At 41.6% G+C, this 6,814-nt stretch overlaps 1 protein-coding gene across 1 annotated transcript in view; it reads right to left on the bottom strand.

Annotated features, from left to right (window-relative positions):
• Gprc6a (G protein-coupled receptor class C group 6 member A) overlaps positions 1-6,814 on the bottom strand; it is a 93,101-nt gene that overhangs the window by 31,335 nt on the left and 54,952 nt on the right. The window contains 2 exon segments of the mRNA XM_012514527.1: positions 4,256-4,605; positions 4,608-5,089. Coding sequence (XP_012369981.1) covers positions 4,256-4,605; positions 4,608-5,089 — 832 coding nt within the window.

Here is a 6,814-nt window from a genome sequence, read left to right on the forward strand (position 1 = left end):
AGGACCTGAAGTACTCTGCTCCATGCTCTTCTTGCTTGCATGGTTTGTGATGAGAAGTCAGCCATAATTCTGATGGATTTTCCTTTGAATGTGATCTGCTTCTTTTCTCTAGCGGCATTCAGTAGATTATTCTTGTGCTGAATTTCTGGGATCTTGACTATTATATGTCTCGGTGTGTTTTTCATTGGGTTGTGGTTGCTTGGTGTTCTGTATGCTTCAATTACCTGAATGTCACATTGTTTCCTCATATTTGGGAAATTTTCTGCTATTACTTCTGCCCATATTTTTAAATATCATTTTTATTGATTCCTTTTTTCTCATTGATGCCTATTAGTCTCAAATTGTTCATCTTTGCATCATCTTGCAGGTGATGGATTATTTTTTCCTGCATCCTAGTTGTTTTTAAGAGATCCCTTGTTACCTTTTCACTAGCTGCACCAGTATCTTCAAGATCTGAAACTCTGTCTTCACTTTCACTTAAACGGTTTTGCAAGCTTGTGATTGAGATTTTAATTTCCTCTATATCTGTTTGACTCTCCTTCATGCGACCTATTTGTTTCCTGAATTGCTCATTCAGGGAATCCGTCATTTTTCTAATCTCCTCTATTTTTTTTCAATGTCTTCTTTAGAAGCAGTTATAAATTCTTTTTCTGCAGTGTTTTTTTTTAGATTGGGTTTCTTCCCTGTTTCTGTAGTTGCTTCTTTACTTCAGGTGCTATGAATTCTGAAAATTTTTTTTATTTCAGAAAAGAATTGCGCTCTGAGTTCCTCTATATCTTTCTGCTGTTGCTTATTTACTATCGACACTATTAATTCATGCATTTGAGCCAAGCTAGTGTCCTCCGCAGTTGTTTGGTTGGGCACTGGGTTTCCTCCATATGTTTTTGCATTTGATTCTTTACTGCAGATGTTATTTATTCAGGGATTTCTTTTTTGTTTCCAATCTGAGTTCCTGTATACCTTTCTGCAGCTGTTTCTTTATTTCAGAAGCCATTGATTCATTGCCTTCAGCTGTGTGATTCCCAGTTTGTTCTGTGTTAGTGTCTTCTGCACTTGTTATCGGTCGGCTTGGTTTCTGAGGTTGTATTTTGTTCCTTCTCGTCATTTTGTGTAGCACTATCTTCTGACCTTTGCTGTAGATCTTCGTTGTAGTTATAACCTTAGCACGTACTGAAGTTCAGGTGCAGATTTGCAAAGTTTGGATTTAGCCAGGTGTGCCTGTCTTGGTTCTGGCTGCTGTGCTCATCCCCTTCCTGCTGCTGCCCTTGAGGGTGAACCTGTTGTGCCCCTCTGGCAAGATATTCTGCTCCTGGACTAGCTGGGTGGTTCTATCCTCTACACTCTCTGCAGGGGTTGTAGCTGCAGGGTTACACCCCAGGCATGTAAGCCAGGCCTGAGCTGTGCCTGGAGGGGACAAGGTGGAGTACGGTGGAGAGGCAGCTCTCCCACACACTCACTGAGCCTGGGCTAGGACTGGGTCTGGGGGTTCCTGGAATGCAGCAGATATTTCTACTCAGCGGGCTGGGTGGGGGAGGTGCTGCGGAGTGGTGATGGGTGTCCCAAGAGGATGGAAGACGGTCTCTCCCACGCTGCACCTGGGCTGGGACCCATAGTTGGTCCTGCTGGAGCATGGTAGCCGGAAAGCTCTCCCACACACTCACTGGAACTGGGCTAGGAGTGGTGTCCATATTTTTTTTTAATGTCGTTTGTATTGACTCCTTCTTTCTCATTGATGCCTATTAGTCTTACATTGTTCATCTTTGCATCATCTTGCAGGTGATGGATTATTCTTTCCTGCATCCTCATTGTTTTTAAGAGATCCTTTCTTACCTTTTCACTAGCTGCATCAGCATCTTCAAGATCTGAATCTCTGTCTTCATTTTCACTTAAACAGTTTTGCAAGCTTGTGATTGAGAGTTTAATTTCCTCTATATCTCTTTGACTCTCCTTCATGCGATCTATTTCTTTCCTGTAATGCTCATTCAAGGAATCCGTCATTTTTCTAACCTCCTCTATTTTTTTTTAATCAATGTCTTCTTTAGAAGCAGTTATAAATTCTTTTACTGCAGTGTTTTTGTCAGATTGGGTTTCTTCCCTATGTTTCTGTAGTTGCTTCTTTACTTCAGATGCTATGAGTTCTGAAAATTCTTTTTTTTATTTCAGAAAAGAATTGCGCTCTGAGTTCCTCTATATCTTTCTGCTGTTGCTTATTTACCATCGACGCTATTAATTCATGCATTTGAGCCAAGCTAGTGTCCTCTGCCCTTGTTCTGGGTGGGCACTGGGTTTCCTCCATATGTTTTTGCATTTGATTCTTTACTGCAGATGTTATTTATTCAGGGATTTCTTTTTTGTTTCCAATGTGAGTTCCTCTATACCTTTCTGCCGCTGTTTTTTTTCATTTCACAAGCTGTTGATTCATTGATTTCAGCTCTGTGATTCCCAATTTGTTCTGTGTTAGTGTCTTCTGCACTTGTTACGGGTGGGGTTGGGTTCTGAGGTTTCATTTTGTTCTTTCTCACCATTTTGTGTAGCACTGTCTTCTGACCTTTGTTGTAGATCTTCGTTGCAGTTATAACCTTAGCACGTCCTGAAGTTCAGGTGCAGATTTGCAAAGTTTGGATTTATCCAGTTGTGCCTGGCTTCAGTCTGGCTGCTGTGCTCAGCTCCTTCCTGCTGCTGCCCTTGAGGGTGAACCTGTTGTGCCCCTCTGGCAAGATGTTCTGCTCCTGGACTAGCTGGGTGGTTCTATCCTCTACACTCTCTGCAGGTATTGTAGCTGCAGGGTTAAACCCCAGGCCTGTATGTCAGACCTGAGTTGTGCCTGGAGGGGACAAGGTGGAGTAGGAGGGAGAGGCAGCTTTCCCACACACTCACCGGGTCTGGGCTAGGACTGGGTCTGGGGGTTCCCGGAACGTGGTAGAAATTCTTACTTGGCGGGTGGGGTGGGAGAGGTGCTGCGGAGTGGTGAGGGGCATCCCAAGGGGGTGGAAGAGTGTCTCACCCATGCTGCGCCTGGGCTGGGACCAGTAGTGGGTCCCGCCAGTGCAGGGTAGCCGGAAACTCTTTCCTCACACTCACCAGACCTGGGATAGGACTCCTCCCCCCCTTTTTTTTTTTACATAGGTCTCACTATGTATTTAGGCTGGCCTTGAACTCACTACATAGCCCTGCCTGGCCTTAAACTCATGGTTCTCCTCTTGCCTCAGCTTCCCACATATTGGGATTACAGTGTGTACTACCACACTCAGCATGAGTTGGATTTTTTTTTTTTGGTCCTGGTAATTGAACCCAGGGCCTCACACTTGCCAGGCAAGTGCTCTGCCACTGAGCTACATCTCTGGCCAGAGAACCAGCTTTATACGAAATTGGTAGTTCATTTAAACCTGTAAAACTAGAACTGGATGAACACCATTCCCTTGATGTTGTCTAGGCTCAGACAGAGCAGCTTTGGCACTGGAGTCTAACTGGAGGTACCAGGGTAAAAAACCATCAGTAATACAAAGCAAAGCAGAATCTAGCGTCAGAAGATTCGAGCTAGGCCTTATTTATGATGCTTCTTAGCTGTAGGTTCCTTATCCATGATACATGCTGAACACATCTAACTCAAAGTCTGAAATACCAAATGCTTCAAAATCTGAAACACTGTGAGTGCCCGCATGACAACACAGAGAAAGATTCCACATCTAACCCCACAGTCATAGTGCAGGAGGGCTGAAGACATTGTATAGAATTAGCTTTGGGCAGGAGCAAGGCATGTATAAGCATAATGAATTTGGCATTTAGACTTGGGTCTATTCCCAAGATCTGTCTTTCTCCCACTCTCTCTCCATCCAAATCCTGAAAAAGTTGAAAATCTGGAACACTTCTAGTTCCAAGTATTTCAGAAAAGTGATATTCTACTATATTTAGCAACAACAAAAGGTTCTAGTTCCTGTGGTTAAAAATGTTAAAAGAGATCATTTATATGAGGTATTGAAAATTTCATGTTTTTAAAGAAGACAGAATTACTAATAGAATCTTCTTGGGAAATAAAAGTATAAGACTTTGGTTGGCAAGAGCAGGAGGTGAGGGCAAAAGATAAGTGTCGTCATTAAGAAAAAGGGCTGTGATGAAGACACAGGCCACTCAGACACTGACCATTTTTTCTAAAAGGAATATGATTAAGAGCCATGAGCATAAATATTTGCAAAATAAATCAATGAAGTTACCACGAAGCAGTGATATTCTCTGGGCTGTGTAAGGCAGGTAGTACCGCCCATGGCTGGAAGGTGTGGGGGTTCCAATGGCTCCGAGTGTGGCACAGAGCCCAGAGAGCATAAGCAAGGGCAAACACCACAAGCTGCCCACCGCCAACAAGCCCTGGTTCCATGTAGCACCAGAGGAAGCTGTTTCTCACGGACAAGTTCCTCTCCTCAGCTTTGTGAACCTTGTAGGTCAGTATTTCATGAGAATGGTTGGAAGTGCATCAACTCAAATCACTGTTGTTGACACATTCACAGGCAGAAGAAAGCATGGCATATTCGTGGAGGAGCTTGTTGTCATTTGGATACCTGTGCAGAGTTTGAAGAAAGGAGTGGAAAGATGACATATCCCTTCTTCTGCGGCAAATCCCACAACTTTGCCAACTTTCTGAACATTGGGAATGGTGATGATCTTGGTAGCAGTCGACCAATTATCGCTGGCAATCCACATCTTATTTATATTACTTTCGATGGCTTTATTGAAGAGATTGAAAACGTGGACTTTCCTCAGAAATACTACAATGATATTAACCTGGGGCTCTGTGATGATTTTCTGAAGGGTCTGATTGATCTTGACTTCAAAGGTCTTATCAGAGAGGAAGGCTGGGAGAACTTCTTTGAAAGCTATACACATTATTTGCTGCAGCCTGGACTGTGAAAGTGCCAAGAGCCGTTGTCCGTAATTGTCATCTGTGGTTATGACACCAATCCAGCTCCATCCAGATTTCTGAATCAGTTGAGCCATTGCTTTAGTTTGATGGAAGTCTCTGGGCACAGTCCATAAAAATGAAGGGAAATGAATTTTGCCACTCAGAATTTCTGCAGTTGATTCATAGCTTACCTGGAAGTGGACAGATTATTTTAGAGATGGTGTTGGAAGGGTCAGGCGATGTTTATAGTAGGCTGTCCTCCCTTTGATTTCCATGGGTTTCCGCAGTTTTCCCTAAATTTTCTGGCTCCTTCTAGCTTGCCCTCTCCGTGGGCCCCCACTGCACAAATTGCTAAATCATATATTCCCACCAAAGTCTGGTTTAGCATCAGTGCTTTCTAATCACTTGTATAGAGTATAGAGCCAGTCTTATAGTGTTGTTTATGTGACTCTGTACATTTACCTCTAGCTCAAACCTCAGGCCAGGGCCAATGGTGGATATTTAATGATTTAAAGATAAATACAGATACAATGTAGCCAGTCAAGTAAATAGTGCATTTGGGATAAAGGGCCCGAAAAACCTTATTTATTCTATGACTTCGCTAATTTTACTTCAGGTAAACTCATCTAGTCCAGAGGTCAGCAAATGTTTCTACTAAGGACCAGAAATAAAATATTCTAAGCTTTGTTGTTCACATATGATCTTTACCTTCTTTATTGCATTTTTACTGTTAAAACCTTTTGATAAATTTCAAAATCTTTTTTAGTTTGACAGCTGATTAGCTAAGAGCCAAGTTTATTCTGCGGGCTTTGGTTTTCCAAGCTCTGATTGGGTTGAATGCACATCTGCACCTGGGAGACCTACTCAATGTGTGCAAAGTTTTGCTTGATTTGTAGCTTTTGTGATTTTATTTCCTGGAGAATTACTGGAATTATTGCCTTCCATAGCTGAAATAGCACCGTGCAACTTGGTGAAGTTTTTTGTTTCCTTGTTTATTGCTACTGAGCAGCAGCCAAGGAAGGGAATGGTAGATAATGTGGGCTTTGGAGCAGGACAAAATTTTGAACTGTAGCTCTAAAAAATTTGGGAAAGAATATTTCTTTACCTGTGCAATATAAGGTTCTTATTAAAATTAAAGGAAAAGTCTTACATAGACATTAGCGTTCTGTGGCTCTTCACTAAGCCTTATTACTAGGAAGCTAGGCCTTCTGCTCTTGCCAGATTTGGGTTTCTCACATCAGGCTCCCTGTCCTTGTGTAGTTCTGTCATTGAACTTACCATTTTACACTCACTAGTACTTGCTAAAGTAGTTTGCTTTTCTGATACATCACCTGACTAGCATTGTTCGTAGTGTAGAGATTTTGAGTCAGTCTATCTCTGATGTATTTATACAATTTTTTTTTGTCACTCTGGACTTAAACTTACTATTTCAGCCTCGTTGGGGTATAAGGTAATGAAACTCTTTATTTGTATTCTGAGTTCCTGTGCAAATGTACTGCATGGAATGGATTATATGGAATGGATATAACTGTATAATATATATTATATTTGCTCGCTTCCGTCAGATGGCCATTTCTTGATCATCTGAGCAGATGAAGTCTTTTTTCTTTTACTGAATTTATTTATTTTATTCATTTTAATGAGAAATAAAGATGACACAGTCTTGAAATAGATTAGCAGGAAAGTTACAATAATTAATACACTGCATATTGTTGTCTTCACGCTGGTTATTCAGAGGACAAGATGCAGACATAATATCTTGTCTAAACAATATTAGTACAAACCTTTCTTCTCAAGAACTAAGAGAAGGGGGCCAGGGAGATGGCTCAGTAGAATAACCTCTTGTCTGGCAAGCACAAGCACCTGAGTTCAATCCCCGGTTCCACAAAAAAAAAAATAAATAAATAAAAATAAAATAAA

This window comes from Octodon degus, unplaced genomic scaffold, assembly GCF_000260255.1.
Source record: "Octodon degus isolate 3935 unplaced genomic scaffold, OctDeg1.0 scaffold00034, whole genome shotgun sequence".
In the NCBI taxonomy this organism is placed as follows: domain Eukaryota; kingdom Metazoa; phylum Chordata; class Mammalia; order Rodentia; family Octodontidae; genus Octodon; species Octodon degus.